The sequence below is a fragment of the Lissotriton helveticus genome, chromosome 7, assembly GCF_964261635.1.
Source record: "Lissotriton helveticus chromosome 7, aLisHel1.1, whole genome shotgun sequence".
Taxonomy (NCBI): Eukaryota; Metazoa; Chordata; class Amphibia; order Caudata; family Salamandridae; genus Lissotriton; species Lissotriton helveticus.
In genome coordinates this window covers 921,751,972-921,775,794 of record NC_136068.1, presented here as the reverse complement: position 1 = coordinate 921,775,794, position 23,823 = coordinate 921,751,972, and the positions used below count along the sequence as shown (strand labels likewise).

Here is a 23,823-nt window from a genome sequence, read left to right as displayed (position 1 = left end):
GTGCAGGAAATTGACCCCTGAATGAAGACCAATTGTCTGAAGCTGAACACCAACAAGACAGAAAGAGCACTTCACCTTGTGACTCCACCTGGTGGTCAGCAGAGCTTGGACTGACCCGCACCACCCAGGCGAAGAACCTTGAAATAATCACTGACAGCAAATCCAACATGACCACCCATGTCAATGCCATCACTGTCTCATGCTTCCATACCCTGAAGATGCTGAGGAAGAATCCAAATGGCTCACAATCAGTACCCGGAAAACCGTCAAGCACTCCCTGGTCACAAGCAAATTGGATTAGGGAAACAATCTCTTTGCTGGGATCAACCAAAAACTCACCAGAAGGCTGAAGACCATTCTGAATTTAGCAGCCAAAATCACTCTCAAACTCCCATGCCGCACTCGCATCACACAACACATGAAGGAGCTCCACTGACTCCCTGTACAGAAACTAGCACATTTCAAACTCCTCGCCCGCACTTTCAAGGCACTGCAGAACACTGGCCCAGCATAATCAACAATCAAATCTTCTTTCATAAACCTTCCAGATGCCTCGGATCATCAGGACTCATGCTCACATCCCATGGATACGGAAAATCAGATCCGGCAATCGAGCCTTCTCGTACGTCACTGCTTACGTATGAAATGGCCTACCATCACACATAAGAGACTCCCCCTCACTTCATGAATTCCACAAGAAGACCTGGCATTTTGAGTAGTCCCACTAGGCTCTGGGTTTAGCTAGACTCTCACCTACTCAGTGCCAGGTAATGAGCTCTACAAATCTGCATAAAATAACATAATACACAGATATGGCCCTGTGGGGTGGGAGGGGGGAGGTAACATTTACTTGCAGATTTTGATACTCACTTTGAAAAGGTCCCATTCTGTGCAGATGACAATCGCATGTGTGTTTTCACAAGCCGTGTATGGGTCAGAACAAATGGTGACTAGTCTGGACACTGCAACGTAAAACACAAGTTTCTCTTTATTCACCATAGCAGTATTTTCTTACCTCGTAATAATGAAAAGATACATCTGAACCTTGTAATAGTGATAACATCCATCCATCAAGGGCAAAATACAAGGAGATAGTGAACTGCCCTAATTTTTGTAGTCTTAGAAAGAGAAACGGTTGGCTTAACTTTCTGGTTATATCTGCGTCTGTGCAGCACAGGCTTTCATACAAGGGCTTTCATCCACTGGCTAATTTTTCTCAACCATGGGTTAGGTGACCAGAGGTCCTAGATTTCTCCGAACAGTCAGTTTTTAGCGGACTGTCCTGGCGTCCCAACGCTTCTTCTAATTTTCAATACATGTTGCAATTTTTGGGGCAAATGCCAACTGCTATTGCAAACCAGAATTGAAAGTATACGCGGTACCTCTAAAGTCCTAAATAAATCACGTCATTTTCCTGTTTTTTGTTTCAGGCAGTACAGGAGGAGGTCAGCTGTATGCTCCCAGCAGGCGGAAGACAGAGTGGGAAGGAGGACAGGGGGGCACGGGGTGAACGTCCTGCCATAGCTAATGTTATGTAAACGTAGCATTGTAAATGTGTGCATTTACAAGATTATGTTTACATCTGAACTCCTCCTGTGCTGTATAAATTACATAAATTATTTCAATTCTCCTTTGTAGCATTATTTGGCATATATGTATATAAATATATATATGCGTGTGTGTGTGTGTGTGTGTGTGTATAATCTATATATACAAACACACATATATATAGAATGTTGTTATTAGGCTTCAAGTAGGGATGTTGATGATGTAATGGATGCATACAGAATTGTAATTATAAAGACCTCAAGTAGAATTGTGGATGTTATAATGGCCTCATGTAGCATTGTTGATGGAATTGTATCATGTAGGATCATGGATGTGAAAAGGCCTACTGGACGTTCACCAACATCGTAAGGGTCTTAAGTATAGTAATCGAAACCATAAGGGCATCGAGTAGGATAAGTAATGCAAGAGGTTTACTTACAATTGGCTATGTGGTAAGACTTGCTAGTCTTTATCAGCAACAGAATAACTTCATGGAGGGTCTAAACGTATTACTAATGAATTTTACTGAAAGTCTAGTTATAGCATAAACACAGACTACAAAATACAACAATGATTAAAACATGGCAAGTAGTAATAAAAAAAGATGTGTTTTGAGTGTGGGGAGGGATTATGATTCCAGAGATGCAAATTATCGAATCATGCAGCCCCTTCACCTCTACCAACAACGGAAATGAAAAGCATATTGCACTCAGCAGACTTGCATATATGGTTTAAAAACCATGCTGTGAGTTTCATGGGCAAATATTTATGAAAAAACTATGCAACAATATTCCATTTTCTGATGGACATTTCTAACTCCAGATTCCTTTACTTTTAGGATATCCCCAACTGTCAGACTGGATACGGAATATTTTAACAGCATTGCTCCTGCACTCCGATAGGTGGCATCCTCCAGCTCTGCTCTGACTTTATTCTGCCCTTGAAGTGACAAATACAGCTGAATTTAAGTGCCACCCCTGTGCATTGACATCAGTTAATTTCTTCCATGCCTTCGTACACGGATCTAGAGCTCGCTCCCAGCTTTTTTCTGGTCTTTAATGGATTTTTTCTACAAATTCTTTTTTCAGTGTGCAAGGGCTATAACCCCTTCTTATAACAACTGGGTGTAAGCCTTGTTGGGACTGTTGCAAAGAGATATCTGTGATCGATCCCCACAAGGTCGGTCTCTGGTGTTTAATTTCAGTGGTCAACTCCAAGTCCTGAGAGGAGTGTGTGCTTATGAACCCAAAGGTGATCCAGGACAGTGAAGGGAAGCTATAGATCGCAGAATACTGAAATAAGTTTTTCAAGCCAGCTCGTGCTCCAAGTCGGGGATCTAGACCAGTTCCTGCTCTTGGAGACATCCCCAAAATAAGTAATCTCAAATCTTTCGGTACGTCTAAACCTAAGTGGAAGCGCAAAAAAGCCAAGAAGATTTGTCAGAGTCCTGCCACTCTTGACCTAAGAAATCGCAAGGACATCTTGGTGCCTCACAGTCCTGCTCTCGGACCCCTGCCCAAGAGCCAGTTCCTCAACTGATTCCAATGCATCCTGAGTTTCCAGATCAATTGGCAGCATTGCAACAGATTAAGGCCTTCAAAAATGACATGTGGTGAATTTAACCCAGATCTCTTGACTGGGGTGAATGTTTGATTTGTTCACCATTCCGTTCATCATTTGTTTGCGCAGCATTTTTTGCGCTAAGTGGTATGGGTATGCCCGGACGTGGGTCCCTTGCTCGCTGTGCCAATCGATTCAAGCTAGCCTGGCTGATATGGGGTGATCCCCCGACCCAGACCCAGGAAGATTGATTCCGGTCTAGGGAGGACCTGCCTTGGCTGTTTGGGCTGGACTGATTCCATGAGGAGCAGGGTCAAGACTGATTTGCATATGGCTGGGTCCAATCTGGGGTGGAATGGTGAGCAAAAGAACAATGGATTTAACCCAGATCTCTAGACTGGGGGTGAATGTTTGATTTGTTCAGCATTCCGTCCATCATTTGTCTGCACAGCATTTTGTGAATTTTCAGCAACCTTCTGGCTACCTCTGGTGCGCCTTTGGCCTCAAGGATCTGTGGAGACCTCCTGTTGGGATACCACTGGTGTGACCACCCTGTGCGCTGTCTATGCCTCCGGAACCCTCCTTGGGGTCTGCTCCGATTCCAGAGACAACTTCCAATCAAGCACCACAATCCACGCTGGTCCCTTTTACATTAACACTGGCACCAACGCTGCCGGTGCCAGAAGACGATTACATCGCTATTGTCCTATCCAACTCTATGATAGATCTATCTTGTCCTGAGGTCACGTCTCAGAAACATACTGATGAACCCATACCCGGGCCATTCAATTTAGACAGAACTATGCCCCTATCTCAGATCCAGACCCCAGCACACCATCATGTTATCAGTTTGGACTCTGACCAGAGTCAACCGGCATTTGGGGATGAAAATGATGATAAGGGGGAGTATCTTCTCCAACATTATGAGGATGAAAATGTATGTATAGATTTACAAGATGCTAGTGGGTTGGACACTTTTCCAGACACTGGAGTGTGTGCCTCTTTTGGCGTGGTGATGAGACGCGCGTTGGAGGTTTTGGACCTACAATTACAAACTATGGAAGTCAAAAACAATGTTCTAGCAGAGGTTTAACAGCCTGGACAAACTTAATTGCAGCCTTTACTTCCATTTAATGAGGCCCTGAATGACACCCTCATTGGCACATGGTGGGGGCCTGTTCTTGCCCTCCAGAAAACAGACAGGTTACCATACACCACAAGCTGGCACAGGGTGACCCTGACACAGAAACTTACCACAGAGAGTTTGGTGGTTCAAGCTTCCACCAGTTGGGTGAATACCAGGTCTTTCCCCATGACTCCTGATAGAGAGTTGAAATACCTTGAGACCTTTGGGAAGGGGAAGCCTTGTTTCTCCAGTAAGTCAGTGCCAGCTGCTTGCTGAGACAATATTCACATGCTTTATGGGACATGACTGGAGATATCTTGCCGAAATTCCCAAAGAATTTCATGCCAATTTGGCTAAAACTATCCAGGATGGTCAGGATGCCGAAAAGTATATTATCCATTCTGGGCTTGACACTAATGACTGCATGGGTAGAGCAGTACGCACCAGCATGTGCTTCAGCAGTAAGATTTTTTGGAGACATACAAGCCTCTTTAATGATCAGCACATTTGATGGGTTTCACCTGGTTTTACGAGCAGGCTGACTCGGTGCTTGAACTCTTTAAAGAAAGCTGGGCAAAGACACATTCCCTAGGTGTTTCTACACCACATGAGAGTATCCTCACCAGCTTTGCCCCTTTTGCTGCTAATCCAGAGATTGGCATATTGCCCACCAGAAGGCCGAATACCCCAGCAAAAAGCAATGCCTGTCTTTTCGGGCTTTGGAGCTGGATCAAGCAGACTAAGCCTAGGCCGTCAAAGGAAGAAAACTTTGCAGTCCCTCCCTCCAACATCCACCTTCAAGATACTTTAGTTTGCCCTTAGTGGCACACAACCATCCCATGGGAGGCAGGATCAGATAGTTCCTCCAGGGGCGGCAAAATATAGCATCAGACAGGTGGGTTCTCCAGATCATCCATAAAGGCTCTGCTATGCCTTTCCCTTTTCACCGGCTTCCCCTCTTACTCACATCCGGACATCTCTCAATGGTGCTTTTGTTCATCTTGCTCTACCGGGTATTTTGGTCAAGGGAGTCATAGAGCTCCTGTTATTTCAATGTAAAAAAATACCAAGGCCTTTGCCCCATTGGGAACTCTAGTCCCCTTATACCATCTTTGTTCCAGACAAAGTGTGACAACGGAGTAAGGTGGACTTTTTTTCTAAGTTGTGATAGCTTTTCATGTTAGATAATCCATCACTTTTCCAGCACTCTTTGCTCTGCATCACCTCTCGAAAGAGACATCATTGGCTGAATCCTGAAAGAGCTCAGAGTTTCTACATTGATTGCACCAAAGACCATCGTGTTCTGCTCTTTGTAGCGGTGTCTGGATCATCGAAAGGCAAGGCAGTTCAGAAACGGACTCTGTCAAGGTGGATAGTCTCGTGCATCAAGATCTGCAGACTAGCTGGCCAAGAAGGAGCCTCTTGAGGGGTTGAGCATCCATTCCACAATGGCCAATGATGCTACCACTGTGCTGGCATGCAGGGTGTCTGTATTTGACATCTGTCAGGCTGTGACATGGGGATCTGTACACACATCCATGAAGCACTACTGCCTTGACAGCCAGATCTGCCAAGAAAAGCATTTCACTCATTCAGTCCTACAGGACTTTTTGATTTGATCTATTCCACCTCCTTGCTCTTTGGGAGGCACTGCTTTGGTATCCATTCTAAAGATGAGGTATCTGCATTTAGAAGTATCATCAAAAGAACAAGTTACTTACCTTCGGTAATGCTCTTTCTGGTGGATATTTTATTTAACAGCAGAATCCTCATCGCCCTCTCATCTCCCCATTCTGTGGACTAGTCATTTTTCCTATCTCAAAAAATGTACCAATCTAGGAATTTGCACCTGGCATTCACTGATTATTGTGGAGCTCCGCATCACAGCGGAAGACAGAGTCAAGAAAGGAACATACTTCAGCCGCCAAGGTCACCCTTATATGCAGCATCTTCCTCACTTCCAGGGTGGAATGAAGTGGGAATGGAACAACAGAAAGCCACCTTCCTGCTTACGGGAGCAATGCTATTAAAATCGTCTAGATCCAGTGTGGTGCCTGGGCATATTCTGAAGGTGAGGTATCTGCAGTTAGATAGCGTATCGAGCATAACAAGCACTACCACAGGAAAGTAACTTGTTCTTCAGAGCACAAGGTCTTAAATCCTTGCCGTAAAACTGGATCACAATAAATAGGATTTGTGCAAAGTCCTAGTTATTTTCTTCTATTAACTGATTTTAGATTGGAATCTGTGAGCCATATGCATTGTCTTCCCAAGTCAGTTCCCAAGTTACTTTCTAGTTGTAACAAGACTCTAAAATGGTGCCCAACAAGGTATTTTCACCGGTATGGGAAGATGTCCCATCTGACAAGGGGGTCCTGATGTTCCACTATGACAATGGGCTTAGCTGAGGAAACAATTCCTAAGATCCAGAGACAATACCACCTACAGAGTCTTGGAGATCAACAGACTTGATATGCCAGACTCTAAGATGGCTGCCAAGCTACACTCCCCTTCCTATCCTGTCACACTTGCAGCTCCACCAGCACGTCTCTGGACTATAGACTTTTGGTCCCTTCCTGATCCTCATTTTTATCTGGTGGAGTCCGAAATGTATGACCGATTCCCGGTGGAGCTGCTCCGACAGCTATAGGGGAGACAGGCTCTGGCACACTGCTTTGGCCGTCACCTACCCAGCCGGACCTCGGACCTATGTCTCATCTCTTTCTCTGCTGCTGACTCCCTGCTCTCCCTGACCTTTTTCTTTTTTCCTTTCCTTTGGTCTTGTTTTTCATGGTCGATAATAACTCCTGTATTGAATTTGTAACCTTTCTATAATTAATGTGATTATTTTTGTAACTTGTAACACTCTGTTGCCCTATGTAAAGCACTCTGATACCTCCGGGTCTAGCCAGCGCTATATAAAACTCAAATAAATAATAAAAAACTCAAATAAATTAAAAAAAAATAAAAAGTTGCACTGTACTGCAGTAATAGTAAAGAATCTTACCTTTATACTATAGTAATAAATTAATTAACATGTATTTATTAGTACACTCCGCACATGTAACGTGCTAATTATAGTAACTAAACAAACATTCACATATTACTTCAGGGCACATGTCAAATTCCATGTCATTAGTACATCGAAATTGCTATGAGAAAACTACTTTTTAATGCCGGAGAGAATGCATGTTATGATGGCTTTACAGAGGGAAGGGCGGGGTTACAATATTGACAGCACTGAGTAAGTGTGAAACAACTCGTCAACAATATTCATATAGTACCATCTTGATTTATACAGCACCACAGGTCTAAAGTTAAATGCACACTCAAAATACAATGATAAAGATGTGAGTCAGAGAATGCTATTAGTTTATTGTCTGTCTTCTGAGGAAGATTTTGGCGTGGCTAATAAAGTGGATGTATACTGATCAATATTCGTCCACCAATATCTTTATAAATTACAAAATGTTTGTATGTTTTTGCATAAACGTCTACAGGAGGCGGCAGAGCTAACAGGCACGTTAAATCTTATTGCATGCCCAGTGTAATTTCTTTGATTTAGAGCACATCTTAGAGGTTTGACCTCAGTCTTGGTATTTCAATGAACATGTCTTTACCTGCTCATTAAAGTGTTAGATTGAAGGGTTGACATTTTGGAATGGAGCACCTTACCTCGATCAGGATCATCCTCCAAGATGCAGGATGCGGATAAGTCGTGTATGACCTGCTCCTCCTTTACCTTGGGGTCAAAGATGGCCAGCCTGGCTCCTTCGTCCATCAGGTATGTGCAAATGTGAATGCTCGAAGATTCCCTGCAATGGGGATAATAAGAAAGTTACTTTCATAAGGCACCAATTGAAAATAGCACATCAAGTGCATAAGTGGGAGATATTTAAAGGACGCCCGATTTATGGTGGGATTCAAAGTATTCCATTTTAAGTGTTTTAAAAGACAAGAATTTGAGGAGCCAGGCATCGGGTAAAATACTGAAAGAATACGCACACTTTCAAGTATCGTGTTTGGTGAATTCCATTTGCAATAATTTGGTATCAAAATCGCAGTGCAGGATATTTAGCAAATGATTTAATGTTACTCTCGTCAAGCATTCCTTTCCTTACCCCTCATCCACAGTCCAATTCCAGGGTGAAAAATGGGAGGCTTGCTAAGAATTTTACTGTTAAAGACAATCGAGCCTGGGTAATTAAAATTTTATATTGGGCCTGTTAGAAGATAGTATAATGTATTGCTAACCCGGATCAGTCATTGTTTAGTCAGCTTTTTCATTCAGCCTTGCATTCCTGTATGTCAGATTGCACATAATTAAACTCCTCTTATGTGTCCTTTTATACCCTCTCAATGTTAAAGACGAAGGCTGAGTAATGCTTATGAAAAGTAAAGGTGAAAATGCTAAATATCCCGATTAAACTGGATAATGTATGTTCCCAGAGCCTGTGGCCAAGGTAAAAGGCAGGTCACATAGCAAAATTACAGTAGGAGTTTCAACAACGAGAACTGTCAGTTCACTTTTGAAAAACAGATCGGAAGAAGGAAAATTTTTCAGCAGAAAGGAGATATTTATGGGAATGTACTTATTATTTGCACTATAGGTAATTCTAGGAAAGGTAGAATCTTTGTACATGTTTGTACGCAGTCTGGGGAATATATTTTTTACTAATATGGCTTACATTCTACTGATTCTAATATACATTTTAACAAATGACTAACTGCCATTTTGGTGTATTTAATTTTGTTCTTCAGATTCCTCTGTAATTCTTCTTGTTAATAACCACATTATCTCTGATTTGAAAGAGCAAGAGACACTAAGGATTTAAGCAGTGTGAAGTAAGCGTGAAGGTGTGACCACCTATTCTAAGGAATAAAATACCTTTTGCCTTATGTTAAAAGGATATTGCAAGCCACTTTAGAGTTCCATTACTTTAGAGAGGAATTTGTCCTTTGGTCTTGTTCCCCTATATAGTCAAAGAACTCCTCTGTGCCTGCAATATCCTTATAATGTACGGCAGGGAGCATGTTATCCCATATCTATTTAAGGAGTTTTATATATCCCTTACTTGATGACAAATACTGTGATAGTAAGAAAACAAGAAGGGAGCCTCAAATGGAAGGGATGGATACAGGGTGGCATCAAGATTAGCGGGTGAGAGGAAAGCAAGTCATTGGACTGTAATAGCAAATCAAAGACAAGGGCATGAGGATAGTTTTAACTGGGGATTTTCAGCTGTTGAGGGTACTCAAGCAATGACTCTAAACAACTTTTCTCCAAACTTCAGTTTCATTGGCATATGTTGAATGAGTTGGGAAGCATTGATTGATCTAAAATTTCTTGTAGGATGGTATAGTGAAGCCAATGGCTATAGATTAGTTGGGGCGAGTTTGATCTAATGCTTTGTGCGTAACGCATAATGTCTTGCACTTGATCCTATTTCATAGTGGGATCCAATGGACATTCAGCAGAGCAAGTGTCATAGGTTAGAATTTTCTGAGGTGCAGTCATTGTTACTGCTTGACTCGTGTATAATTTGCAATGTCGGTAATCGTTTTTTTTTTTCAAAGGCCTGCATAGACACTTCTGCAGTAGTATAGTTGTGTCATGATCAAGGCTCTTGTTAGTTTGATTATATGAGTTGAGATGAGGAAAGGTTTGATTTTTGTAAAATGGACAATTGGCCATTGGCTCTCTTAACTTCGGTTTTATGACAAAACCTTGTAAAAGATAATTCTCTTTTCTTAGAATTCATGGATTGGATGGAAATCTGTTCTAATACCTTTGACCGGGTAAAAAGAAGTATGTTTTGCATTTGTGGACCATTTTTGAAAATTAGACAGTCTTTCATGCCTTAATAGGAACAAAACTGAGGTCCTGTCACCTAAGATGCAATATGTTCTATACTTGCTGGGAAATTACTTTGATCATGTGAATTTTTATTTTATTTGAGAAAAATGTGTGAATTATCCACCTAAAACTCCCAAGTGTAGTTGTTATGAGTCAATAATGTGTGCCAGGGAGCACACTGTACAATAAATAATAACGGTGATAGTGACAACACTTGAAGGACTACATAGTGAGTTGATTTTGAAGTGGATTCTGAGGAGCCATTTCTGATTTGGTGTTCCCTGCCAGAGATAACTGACCTAATCCTATCAGGACAATGCTGGACAGACCTATCTAGTCTTGCCCGAGCACTTCCCCAGAACGCGGCCATTCTTTGCTGATCATCGGAAGATATTCCAACCGGGCGGTGGAATCTTCTACATTCTCTGGGACTTTTTGCCCTTTAATCCAAGGACAGTTCGAGATTTTTCACCCGCTTTTACAATCCATTTGAGATTCTTAATTGTGACTCCAACCGGATGGTTGACTCATCTACATTCCCTGGGATCTTTTGCCCACCCCTTTAATCCGAGGAGAAGTCTTGATCCTTTAGCCACATCCCCTCAAGACTGCATTTGTGAGTCACGCACTGCTGGGAATTTTTTCCAGTGGTTTGAACCAATTGATTCGCTCGTTACTGTCCTGATGACTTCCTACTAGTGATATCGATGAGAGACGACACCAGAGTCTCCTTCGGGTATAATTAAACTCTATCCAGGATTAGAGGAGTATCAGAATTGGCTGCCCACAGTCCGTACATCAGTCCTGAGGAAGACCCACTATAACGTTCATTATTCATGCATACCTTTGGGTTGAAACGTCGACGCTTCATTTATCTGTCCAATTCCCAAGTCTCTCCACCCTTGTTCTAAAAGGAAGGCTTTCCAAAGGGTAGTTTGAACCTTCTATGTTGAAACGGAACAGACCTATAACTTGCACTATTGTGTATCTAATTTATGTTGAATATCGAGCACCCTATGTCATATGTTCTCACCAAAGTCACCACACTATCTTGTTGTTTGTTTTCTCATGTTTGTATGTGATAGCCACTTATAAAGTTTACTGTTAGAAAAATCATATATATTTTGAGAAAACCGATTAATTGTTTGTGGTGCGTTTTTGACTTCTATTCCTGTCTTAAATGATTTTGAGACTATTTAATGACATTCTGTGCTATTGAGGCTCAACATTTTTTTTATTAATTAGATTTTGTTCAGCAATTGCTTTACGGGACAGAACTTACTGTAGCTCATATCACTTATACCCAAGTTCTGAGGGACACAGGGTGTACCCCATTGATTTTAATGGCTGAATCATATCAGGACAATGCAGGACAGACCTATCTAGTCATGCAATCCGCGGAGCAAAGTTAGGTGATCCATGGTGTAATAGGCTTCTGAGAGGCTGAGGAGCATTCGTGTAGCTGGTTGGTTATTGTCCAGGAATGATGGGATGCCTTCTCATATATTTACTAGTGTTATTTATGTTCATCTGACCTGAAACCTGATTAGTGATTGTCTTAGAAAGGTTTCCAGACAATCAGCAACTTTTGGGTGGTTTCTTTTATCCAAATTCTTATTGATGAATGACAGATTGTAGATTGCATTGAGGGTGGACTGCACAATGGAGTCTGCTGATTAATATTTTAACAAGGTGTTAATTATCGCTTGTTTCATCATAGTTGGTATTGATCTTTCTAGTAGGGAGGGGTTATTAAATTCTGTACCTTGAAGTGACATTGTTTGAAAAAACTCATAAATCCACTTGGCTGCACATGAATAGGTAGTGAGTTTTAAAGCTTTCATTTTTGCTGTGAATTTTAAAACTCGGTTACGGTACTTGGATTTCAAATTGTAGAGTTCCTTATTACGATATGGATAATATATGAGGTGGATTCGGTTCTCGTAAGTTAAGTATTTTAGTACTGTTGTTTGTTTTAACATCCAAAACATGTGATGAATTTTAATCCTTCAAAGGAAAACAATAAATAACAAACTCTGCTTAAAATCTGTATAAGAATAGCATCAAAAAAGTATTCCCTTTGGAATCCAATATCAGTGCAAAATTACAATCAATAACATTTCAACTACCACACAATCTCAAACTGGTCCACAACTCAGACATACAACCCCAAGAATCAAATATAGTGTCACGAGGTAACTAGCTGTGTTGAATATTTAATATAAAAATATAATTACAAAAATCTATCAATGTACATATAATATTATCTGATCCTTCATATACATAGTATACATTCCATAAGAAAGTTTAAAAGATAAAAATTCTGTTACACTTGAATTAAAAATACATGGCATCAAGACAAAACACAAATAGAAAAGAGAGAACACACAAGACATCAATCAATACGGGCATAACATTTTTACAGGGTTCTCATCTAGTGTGCCAGCATGTTCCACAAATTTAGCCTCATATATGAGTCATATATATGAGGTGGATCCGGTTCTCGTAAGATAAGAATTTTGGAACTGTTGTTTGTTTTAACATCTAGAACATGTAATGAATTTTAATCATTGGAGGAAAACAATAAAGAACAAACTCTGCTTAATGTTTGTATAAGCACAGCACCAGTGCTTGGTCGTGGCTCAGTGTGGTTAATTGTCGATTTCTGAACATTTAGAAAGGACAGATTATGCACTGTGAATGTCTTACATAGGTTTAGAGCTAGAGTGCTGCTCTCCAGAAGAGGACAAATTGGTTTGGAGAATGATGAACCCCACGAATTAGAACAGTGTTCACCACTTTGTATTTTCAACACATTTTTGATGCTCTGGTGGTTGTTTAGCTCAGATGTGTTACATTCACTTTTTCAAGAGTATTCAACATAATGGTTTTTTTGGTTTTTTCAAAGCTTTATTCGAGCAAAATACTCATAAAAGCACAACATACATTTAAAAGGTACAGGACTTAAAATTAATCCTTTTATACATTCAATAATAAAAACCGTTGTGACAGCTTTGACAAATGGAATAAAAACAGTTAAATACACATTTACACAAAAAATCAATTTACATTAAAAGAAATCGCCCTCCGTCTAATAGACCATGCCCACCCCAGGTATTTTGCTGTTCCCAGAACAATTGGCAAATCAGTAGAGGTACAGATAATTCTTAGCGCCTCAACTCCACTAGATGTCAACTTAATGATAACATGGCAATTTCAGAAATTACCTCATAATCAGTGTCGAAGTTTATCACATCAAGGTTGTGAATAGTCTGCATATGTGTTTTTACTATAGTGAGTTTCATTAGCATGCAAACCACAGGTTTCCATACAGGCATAGGTTCATATCAGGTGAACATAACTTGTAACTTATTCTGATAAAATTGAATAGCCTTTCAGAACCATGGTCTGGCAGGCAAATCCCCAGATATCTTGAAAGCGCAGTTTCCTCTTCCTGTAGGTTATTCAACAAATCTGAACAGTGAAATATTCCCTGTAAGCTCACCTGGTATCTCCAGTATCTTTTTTGAAAGCGAAGCCCAAGATGGCGATTTTCTTATCAGTGACTGTGTTGAACAGGCACCGGATGATGCGAGCGGCAAACCTGTGGCGCTGGAATTGGTTGATCTCAATCACCTTTAGAGACACAACAAGATGGAATACTTACAGGTCAGCCCTGTACACTTCATTTGCCAACAGCTTGTTCTCTTTTCATTCTTTTTGAAAGGATGCAAAGCGTGCGTCAAAAAGAATCTGGTCACACAGCCAACAACAACAATCACCAGCCTGATGAGTAAGGCGCATTCTGGAAGTTATACTCCTTCTTGTCTATCTTTTAAATTTTTAATCTGCTCCTACAATGCAAGGCAGGTAATGGTACATCTTTGTGCGGTGTCAAAGCAGGCACTTACTCTTGATAAGGTCAGTTATTCAAAGAGGGAGAAGAGCAGACAATCAGGACCAGAGAAAGAGCACATGTGTTCTGCTGTAATCTCCAATTGGGAAATCCATCTGCATACGATTCAATACATAGTGCTAAATCATTAATAAAACATTTTTTTGTTAAGAGACTAACACCTTTGAAAATGGTGTTAAAAACAAATCAGATACATTTTAAGGGAGTGAAACGAAGTACCTAACTGTGCTTAATACTAGAATCCCAGTGATGACTAGGGACTTGGTTTATTGATGGCTAAGGGCCTGATTTACAATATGGCGTACGGGATACTCCTTCACAAACCTAGCTTCATGACTATCCTAGATAAGAATTCTGATAGCCATGACATTGTCAAACAGTTTGACATCATTGCTTCCCAAATCAAGGAAAGTCTATGGGTGGAAGCTAAAAACCGTAAAAGAAATAATAACAGAAGATGGTTTGATACTGACTGTACAAAGGCCCACACCACACTTAAACATGCTTTACATGCCGTTCCCCGTGACCCCATATTAGTTAGGGAGTCGCGGAGAATCCATTATCAGGCATTGAAAAAAAGGAAAATGGCAATTAAAAGGGAGGCATGGGAGGTATTATGTGAGGCCTCTCAAACTAGGGATGTTTCTGCTTTTTGAAAAGCAGTGAATGCCCCGTTTTTTGCTGATCAGACCAAAGCATGTATCGAAATCGCCATTTCCGAGGATGTGTGGGTAAACCATTATTCTAAATTGTATAGTACCCTAGAAGGTGGGCTACAACCCCCACCACAACCTTTAAGGGATGTGGGAGCCAAGGATTTAAAACTGGATGTCACTCTAGAGGAGGTCATGGCTAGCCTTAAAGCCACCAGGGGAGGCAAGGCCCCGGGCCCTGACGGAATACCACCTGATCTGTTTAAAAATAACGATGAGCTCCGGGGGCCTTTCCTAGTGCAATTATTCAATGCTGCCTCTGAGAATGGCATAATTCCTTCTTGGTTTACTTCGGCCATTGTGCCTATATTTAAAAAGGGAGACAGGGTGGTCCAGTCTGGTTTCCAGTATTTGGGGATCTTTATTACGCTGGACTCCTCACTCCGATTCGAGCGCAATCTCCTCCCCCCGCTTCTTAGACTGCGACTAGATGTGGCCCGTTGGCGTAAGCTGCCCCTGTCTCCTCTGGGCAGGGCAGCCCTTTTTAAAATGATGTCCTTGCCGCGGTTCCTCTACGCACTTCAGAATTCTTATGACGACGTTCCCGCTACCTATTTCCGAGAGATCGAGAGTCTTCAAAGACAACTGATCTGGGACGGGCGTCCACGTATTGCCCTTGCGAAACTCACCATCCCTTGGTATGACGGGGGCATGGCGCTCCCCGACATCAAGAGATATTACTGGGCTGCCCAGCTGTCTGCCATCAACCACGCGATGTATTCACCGGGTCGGGATCCGGCCTTTGAGATGGATAGACTCCAGCTGCCGGGAGGGGACTTTAATAGAGCGCTTTATTCTAGATCGGCCGGGCGCCATCTTGTGGGCCCGTCCAGGATCGCAGTCACTGTGTGGCGCGCCGCGCATGTGAGTCTGGGCTGGGAGAATCGACTGACACTGGCGACGCCGCTTTATGCCTCTGAACGTTTGGGGTGTCTCTGGTCTACAAAGGGATTCGACCGCTGGGATATGATTGGGATATGTAAGGTGGGTGATGTCTGTGCGAAAGGTAGCGTGAAGTCATTCCAGACCCTTAAGGCAGAATACGACTTGAGTGATAGAGAGTTTTTTCGGTATCTGCAGGTCCGGCATGCCCTGGCCTCAGTTCTAACTCCTGGTGTGACCCTGCCCGAGTCTTCCCCCCTTGAAGATCGTATACTAGATGGACACCTGCCTGATAGTACTATCTCCCTTATTTATAAAAAATTGATTCATAGTCGCGCCGACATGTTGGTCCGCCTTAGGGAGCTGTGGGTCGGTGACGGATTGGAATTAGATGACGAGGATTGGCAGTCAGCACTCTCTTCTCCTAAGGAGGCAGCCATTCCCGCCCGTCTTCGTTTGGTGCAACTTAAGATCCTCCACCGCGTGTATGTAACTGGCCCGCGCCTGGTTGTAATGGGTTTTTCCCCGGATGGCTTATGTAAGCGTATCTGTGGGATGAGTGCTACATTTATGCATATACTTTGGGAATGCCCGTTGGTAGCGGCCTACTGGATTGATGTGCTTGATGTGATGACTGTCGTGACTGGTGTTGCCCTGCGGCCTGAGGCCCGACGATGCCTGTTGAACGTGTGGGAACCCACAGATTACTCTGTGGCCCAGACCAGATGGGCAACCTTGGGGTACATAGTCGCGAAGCGGGACATTGCGCAACTCTGGGGCGCATCCAGACCTCCGGACGTTTCGGTGTGGGAGGATAACATGGACTGGTCCATGTTTCGAGAGAAGACCGTCTATGTGGCTAGGGGCAGACCCAGGGCGTGGACTAAAATTTGGGGTCAGTGGAATGCATATCGTGGAGACATTTGTACCCCTCCCTTGGTTGACACATCCGATGTTACCCTGTCTCCCTAGGCTGACGTTCCCGAAATCTTTCATTCTCTTTTTAAGATTTTCCTGTCCTCCTTGCTGCCCCCCCGCCCCCCGGCCTTGCCGAGTCTCATTGATTTACCTTTATCTTCCTGATTAGTGTACTTCCCCTCTGTCATTTGGGCTGACGTGATTGCTACATTCGCCTTGTTTTGGTTTGTTATTTTAATGTTTAAGACAAAAACTGTTGTGTCCTGTCATATGCTTTGTGCAATATTTAATCTGTGATTTGGGCCTGGCCACGGAGATTAATGTTTACTGCATGGTACGTGCTTTGCGAATTAGCGGCCAGCCCGTGTGGTTGTAGGCCCATCTCTGTACTTTTTATCTGATTGCTCAATAAAAGTTTTTAACCCAAAAAAAAAAAAAAAAAAAAGGGAGACAGACAGAATCCTACATGCTACCGACCAATTTCCCTATTGGATTCGTCTGTAAAAATCCTTGGGAGAATTGTCCTGGGTAGACTCCAAAGTTGGGCGGAGGATAGTTCTGTTATAAGTGATCTCCAGTACGGGTTCCAAAGAGGGGTAGGGATAGTGGACCAAGGGCTAAATTTATTTATCCTACAACAAAAATATATCAGGGCTAAGCGGGAGCGCATTTATTTTGTCTTCGTTGACTTAACGTCAGCATTTGACTGCGTCTCACATAGCAACATATGGTCCATCTTGGGAAATTTGGGAGTAGAAGACAAAATAATCTATTTTTTTTTTTTTTTTTTTTTTAATTCAAATCGTTTTTATTGAAAGTTTTGGAAAAAGGAAACGAAAGACAATACAATAAATCTTCAATTACATAGACTGATTCAAACATGTTATTAAAAGACACCTACAGAAAATCAAAGGAAAAATAAGACAAGCGGATCAGGTACACTACATCCAACTACCCAAAAAGTAGGGTGTGCACAAAGTGATCAGGTGGAGAGCTATAGAAACAGCCACATGCGAATAGATTACAATATTAAGTATTACATCACGGAGGGTCATAATGAAAAGATGATGCATCTAAGGATTCCCACAATTTCTTGCCGGAGGATTTCCATGTAGTCGCTTGCAGAGCTGGATTGTCAGCTCCTCTCAGGAAAGAGAGCCATTCTTGCCACATTCCAAAGTTGACTTCTGATGAGCTCTTCCATTTACAAAGGATAACCTTGCATGCCAACGTCAACATTAGATCTAGAAGATGGCGGTCATGAATGTCCGGTAGTTGAGGGTCTATTGCCCCTAGTATAACGTAAATGAAGTCCTTCACAGGGTCTATTTTGAAAATTTGGCAGATATAAGCAAAGACTTTTCCCCAGAATGTCTGTAATATGGGGCAGTAGAAAAGCATATGGGCAAGATCCCCAGCCGCTGTCTGACAATTCCAGCAAGTGGGCGTGTCTCTCAAATGACATTTAAATAGCCTATGTGGGGTCCAAAATGTTCTGTTTAACATCATGTATTTCGTCTGGCAAAGAATTGGAGATATTTTATTGGATAAGGCGGTTGCGTGTATTACATCCCAGTCTATTACTATACCCGTTGAGTTAACTTCGGATTCCCATTTACCTTCCACCAGTCTGTGGGAACTGTTGGGCAGAGGGAGGAGTAGCTTATAGACTTCAGACACAAAGTGGCCCGCATAAATTAGTTGAGGTAGGCGCGTCAGGAGCCAAGGTGAGTCAGTAGTAAGATTACGTTTAGAGATGACAGATTTCAATTTCAGGAATTGATAAAAATCTATGGGGGGAAGATTATATGTCTTTTGTAATGTCGAGAACGGAATTGGTTGTGCACCATCATAGAGGTCCTTAACCATATTAATGCCCTTTTCAGCCCACAATGTCCAGAAGAGGGTTTTGCCGTCTAGTTTGAGCATGGGGTTTCTCCAAAGTGACACAAAAGTGTTTTTTTTTATGGTGGAGTTGGTTTTATGGGATTGGTCGAGCCGTAGCAAAGCTCGTCTAGTGTTTAACAGGATGTATTTGGAATGAGGAAAGTATGTTAAATCCATAGTAAGGAGAGTTGGTAAGGGTGCATGTGCGATGATAGATTTTTCAATGGTTAACCACACTGGGACATAGGGTGGAGAGTCTACCAGCCAGAGAGCTCCCTGTTTGCAGAGGAAAGCCGTCTGGTAATTCCTGAGCGAGGGGAGACCCAGGCCGCCTTTCTCTTTTCCCAGTTGCAACTTTTTCAATGATATCCTGGCTTTCTTCCCCCGCCACAGGAACTCACCAAATAGCTTATCCACTTTCTTGATAAAGTCGTCCGTAAAAGTCATAGGAAGCATGCTAGCCAAGTAATTCACCAGTGGGGTGGACATCATTTTGAGAGTTTCTGCCCTGCCCCACCAAGACAGAAACTTGGGTGACCAGCCGTCTAACAATGTGGAAATTTTCTTTAACGTCAGTTCCTCATTAATTTTCAAGGTTGATATTAAATCCTTCCCAAAATCAAGACCCAAATATTTAAAGTATTGTGGTTGCCAGGAAAGGCCAGAGGTTCCAAGGATATCCTTATTTCCAATGTTGTTCAAGAGTTTTACCTCCGTTTTATCTTTGTTTAGTTTGTATCCTGAAACCCTGGAGTAGTCATCGATAGTATTCATTAGCGCAGGAATAGCTTCAGCCGCTCTTTCTGACATAATGAGTACATCGTCTGCATACGCGGTCAGTTTTACGGTGCAATCGTTGAATGGGATACCGGCAATTGCATCGTTCTGCCTAATATGGTGTAGAAACGGCTCAATTGCTAGTAAAAATCAAGGATGGGGAAAGAGGACAGCCCTGTCTTGTTCCCTGTTTAAGACAGAAAGATGAGGAGAAAGAACCACCAGCTCTCACCCGCGCAGTAGGACAAGCGTAAAGGGACATTACAAGTTTCGTGAATGTTGCGCCTAAGTTGAACTTGCACAATACCGCTTCGAGAAAGGCCCAATCGACTTTGTCAAAAGCCTTTTCGGCATCTAACGTTATTGCCGCCGTTGGTGTATTTAGGAATTTAGCTTTCTCCAGCACGTGTGCCAGCACCCTGGTATTATCACTAGATAGTCTATTTTTTAGAAACTTTTTAAGAGAACTTTATTCTGGTGCCACCGCGACAGTGCGATATGGGAAAAATGGAGAGTGTACTAGATCATTTGACATAGGGCGCGGGGTACGCCAGGGATGCGTTCTCACACTCTTTTTATTTCTGGTGTATATAAATGGCCTTGAGAAAGCCTTGTTGGAAGCATCTAATGATATGCCCATGGTAGCCAAAAGACCCATCCCTGCGCTTCTTTACGCAGATGATGCGGTCATCATGGTCCGGACGCCTATGGCACTACAAGGCCCAATAACATCTTTTAACACTTTTATCTCAAATTTAGACCTAAATATCAACTGCACTAAAACATTTTCGATGACCTGTGGCTCTGGCGCTAACAAAAAAAAGAGGGTGATGTATATTAATGATAGGCCCCTAGATTGTACCCCCACCTTTTCATATCTAGGCATTCTGTTTCACGAAGCTGGCACATGGGCAAGTGCAATTAAAGCAAGGCAACTTCTGTTTGGTAAATCGATCCTGGCCAAAAAAAATTTTTTTTTTTAAATGGGGAAAAAACCAACAGTGGAACTTTTAAGGATTTTTAATTCAACTTGCATTTCAATTGCTGTCTACGGTGCTGGTATATGGGGTTATGCCAATATAAAATCAATCCAGCTGGTAGAGAATATGTTCTTGAGGTACATCTTAGCTGTACCTGAGAGTGTCTCAAGTTACATTTGCCATACAGAACTTGGTCAACCCTTCATCGAAGACACAATTAGGGTCCAGCCGATATTACTGTGGCACAGGGCTTGGACCAATGATGAGTGTGTATTGAACCGCGCTATTTTAAAAGATGTTTTAAGTTTAGATCACGTGGGCAGGATACGATGGTTTGTTTATGTAGAAGACTTCCTTGTGAAATTGGGCTGTCCAAATTACTACGATGACCCACTCTCAATGTCTAATATCTCAAGGAAATCTCTGAAAATACTATGTATGCGCTACTTGGAAGATACCAGAGTAAGTGAAGAGATAAAGAAAAAGACTGTTGTAGCTCACCAACTGATACTGTCCCATGATAAACTACAGTCATACTTAAACCTTATCATGAGCGAACAAGAGCGTTTTTTTTTTTAACTCGTTTTAGGTTAAATATCTTTTTTAGAGTTATAAGTTTCCCTGTTAAGAACTCCTGGTCATGTGATCTAATTAAATGCCCTTGTGACGATTCATCTGACCAATCGGACATTCATGTCTTATTCTTCTGCAAGTTTTATATTATTTCACCTCGAAAAAGACTGATAATCCCCATCCTGAAAGAGATGGAAGTTAATCGCTGCCGCGCAACTTTTTTAATATTACAGAAATTGGATGTTATTCTGATTGTGGCATCTATCTCTGAATTTTTTTTAAATGTTTTTAGATTACGTAATTCAATTTGTATTTGAGAAATTTTAAATTTTGTTTTCTCTCTACAATGTATTTTTATATTTGATGGATGAAATTTCATATGTACTTTTATGGTTACTTGTTTTAACCGAATAAAGTTGAAATTGATTGATTGATTGATACTCCTTTACAAACTCTTGGTCCTCCCGCCCTATTCAGAGTCAGGCGGACTGTCAGTTTTCTGTCAATGGTACCCCATTGGCTCTGTTAATGAAAAGCTTGATCTAATGGCCTGGCAGGATGTTGGCTATCTGAGTAAGGACAACAGGCTACCTGCCCTATTTAGGGCAGACGGCCTGATGTCCTTTTTTACTGTTCGTTGCCGCCATGGAAAACTTGGCAGTGACGAACAGAAAAATAATGACTCCTCACATAGGAAAAACTACCAGGGTGCATGCGCGAGTCATTATTTTTTTTAATGAACTCCCACTATGGGAATTTGCTTTTGAAAAACAAAATGTTTCTTTAAATGCCGTCAAAGCCAATAACAGCCGTTCACTAAAGTTTTTGAACAGTCAGAGGCACCGCTGTGATGGCGTTTTTGATGGTTCCTCACAAGGTAAAGAGATCACCAATGGGCTGACGGTGATCTCCAAATTTAGTGGGCAATAGTCCATCAGGGTAGTGGAAAAATTGTTCTCTGCTACTCCTACTGGTGGACTATGACCCACCAAACTTTAAATCGGGCTCAAAGTACTAAAATGCCCGCTGAAACATCATGTGTCTCTAAAAACAAAATGAAAAATCCACAAAATTAGGGGTTACTTGCAGTGCTTGCTGAATAAAGTTTTTAAAGTATTTTTAAGGGATTTATTGCATTCTAGTGACAATCCCTAAACTTAAAGACTTTTTTGTGGCAGTCGCTTTAGCTTGGACAGGGCCTCACTCAATGCAGCTACGGGACCATCACTTTCTCATCCCTCAATATATTCATATCACAGAAACACCTTAATACAGAAATCGTTTCCCTATTACAGTTCTTCACTCCAAGGCATGCCTTTGGTTATGTCTACATGCATTACTTCCATTCCCATGTCATCATGGTTCCAAACGGATACATTTTGAGTGATCCATTTCTCATGCACAGCTAGATTAGATTGTTGAATTATATATGTAGCACTTCAAAAGAACACTTTACTCCTATCTAAGAGCTGGAAGCTTCAGAAGTTATTCTTACCCAAAGTAATGCACCTTAATTTACAGACTTTCGTAGGATGATGGTTGAATCCTACATATCCGGATTCAAGCACGTAACCTTCAGATCTCAACAGATTTCCAAGATGAGTGTTAACTCACTGAGCCATCATGCAGCCGTGCAACAAGCATAATTCTATAATAAATTACACTACAAACTGAACTTTGGATTACCGGTGTTACCATTACCCAGCTCATCAGTACACATTGCAAATCAACTTTAGGAGAATGCAAATCCGCATCAGCAGATTGCATATATATATCCCGTAGGGAGTTCACCCACTCAGCTAATTCAGGAGCTTTACCACTAAGGTCAAATCTCTTTGTCCTTCTGCTCCAAAGGTACTCAGAAGCTCATCCAACGAGAATAACGCCATCTAGAGGCAACATGAATTGCTGATGAAGCAATCCTTTACAAGGTGTCATCAGATCAAGGAATACATGTGGCTCAAACAAACTGATTTCCCTCTCCCGCTTAACTTCCAGCATGAGCATGTTTATATCACATTCACCTGCTGCCAGTATCGCGCCACCTCTGGAAGGTTAAGAACTTCACAAAGGTAGACCAGATTGAGGACATCCTTCTGGAAACAGCTACCTCCGAACCCTGAAATAAAACAAAGTATAAAGAATAAAGAAATAAAACACATAACAGTCTAAATGGTACTTTCTGGAGTTCCTGCTCTGTACTGCTAATTTGCAGCATCAATCCGCCTCCACTAGACCACACAGGTCTGCTCCTCCTCGCTGGAGATTGAGGCACTGGGACGTTTGATTGTGTTTTTCCTTTTGAGAGGATTCGGGGTACAGTTGTTTTACTTACACCAATTCCCAGGACAGAAAAATTCCTTGGTCACTCTGAGTATGGGAGGAAGGGAATGGGCAGACACAGCAGCAGCTGTCAGTGGCGGTCTGCAGTTATCGCATGTCAGATGCGAGCAGCACATACAGTCATGTTTTAAGTTTCATGGTTATGACGCTTCACCATCACGGAGTTAAAATCACTGATTTTTAAAGAATGTTAAGGGTTTTCTTGCTATCCTACAATAGCACACCTATAAGATCAGTTGTACAAAGGTGCAAATCATTAAGGGGTACACGCGTTACACCACCCCCTTCATATACCAACCACCATACATTTCATGCATTTGTATCTAAAATTAGGAATAAAAAGAAATTGAGTACAATACAGCATTTTTACATTAGCTCAATATATTCTCTGACAAATAATCAACATGGCAGTGAAATTGATTAAGTATGTGAATTTCGTTCCACCTACAACATATTACAGCAAATTTGCAAGTTTTCAGGAACATCGCCTAGGTTTTAGATAGTCACGATCTCCTGAGGCGGAAGCCGGGAGCGATGATTGTTTTTCTAAAAATTGTATTTGTACTGTGCTTTTAGCATTCTCCTTTGCTCCTTGCACCTGGACACCCTCATTTTCTGCACTTCTCCCCGCGCAGCCGATTTTGACACTGCCGCGGGTTGCAGATAGGATTGCTGCCATTCTGGGGAAGCCCTCAGCCCAGGCCACGCCCACTTACGGCAGGACACGCCCCTCTTGTTCCTTA

The 23,823-nt window shown here is 41.9% G+C and overlaps 1 protein-coding gene across 1 annotated transcript in view; it reads right to left on the bottom strand.

The window, feature by feature from the left end:
- LOC144769388 (UDP-glucose 6-dehydrogenase-like) overlaps nt 1–23,823 on the bottom strand; it is an 80,232-nt gene that overhangs the window by 11,731 nt on the left and 44,678 nt on the right. Inside the window, exons 7-10 of the mRNA XM_078653443.1 lie at nt 22,762–22,856; nt 13,597–13,727; nt 7,910–8,049; nt 871–962 (exon numbers count right to left, since the gene is read on the bottom strand). Of these exons, the coding sequence (XP_078509569.1) occupies nt 871–962; nt 7,910–8,049; nt 13,597–13,727; nt 22,762–22,856 (458 nt within the window). The remainder of the gene's footprint in view (nt 1–870; nt 963–7,909; nt 8,050–13,596; nt 13,728–22,761; nt 22,857–23,823) is intronic.